Source organism: Tupaia chinensis, unplaced genomic scaffold (assembly GCF_000334495.1).
Source record: "Tupaia chinensis unplaced genomic scaffold, TupChi_1.0 Scaffold000067_1, whole genome shotgun sequence".
Lineage (NCBI taxonomy): Eukaryota > Metazoa > Chordata > Mammalia > Scandentia > Tupaiidae > Tupaia > Tupaia belangeri.
Genome location: NW_006159526.1, coordinates 3159513 through 3159946, shown reverse-complemented (window position 1 = coordinate 3159946; position 434 = coordinate 3159513). Strand labels below are relative to the sequence as shown.

Genomic DNA, 434 nt, shown 5'->3' with positions numbered 1-434 from the left:
GAGGCGTCTCCCCTCCCCCGGTGGGGGAGCCAGGCTGTGACTGGAGGGGGAGGCCGGGGGCACCCGTGGGGTGCCCGAGCTGTGGGCAGAGGAGGTCAAGTCAGGGTGGGGCCCTGAGGCAGGCCAGGTCCCAGACCCCCTGATTCTTCACTGTCCTGACTACGACCAGAAACCCCAACCTGGCAGTCAGAGAGGGCTGTGCGTAGGTACCTCCCTGACTCTCCACTCTTAAGTTACTTCTCCTTCAAATATCGTCCCCTTTAAACTCCCCCCCCCTCTCTGCAAACTCAGCATGGAACACATAGGCACTTTTAGATGACTGTGTGTTCTTCGCCATCCAAACCTCGCGAACCAAATGAACCTGGCCAGTGCTGCTCTCTGAGCTCCCGTCCACGGCGGGCCGGGCGCAGGACTGAATGCCCTTCCCACCCGAC

The 434-nt window shown here is 61.5% G+C and overlaps 1 protein-coding gene across 1 annotated transcript in view; it reads right to left on the bottom strand.

The window, feature by feature from the left end:
* Positions 1-21: 21 nt before the first annotated feature.
* The window catches only part of MARK4 (microtubule affinity regulating kinase 4), a gene marked incomplete at both ends in the record, with an annotated part of 32540 nt that continues 32127 nt past the window's right edge, over positions 22-434 (bottom strand). The window contains 1 exon segment of the mRNA XM_027766933.1: positions 22-79. Within this exon segment, the coding sequence (XP_027622734.1) occupies positions 22-79 (58 nt within the window).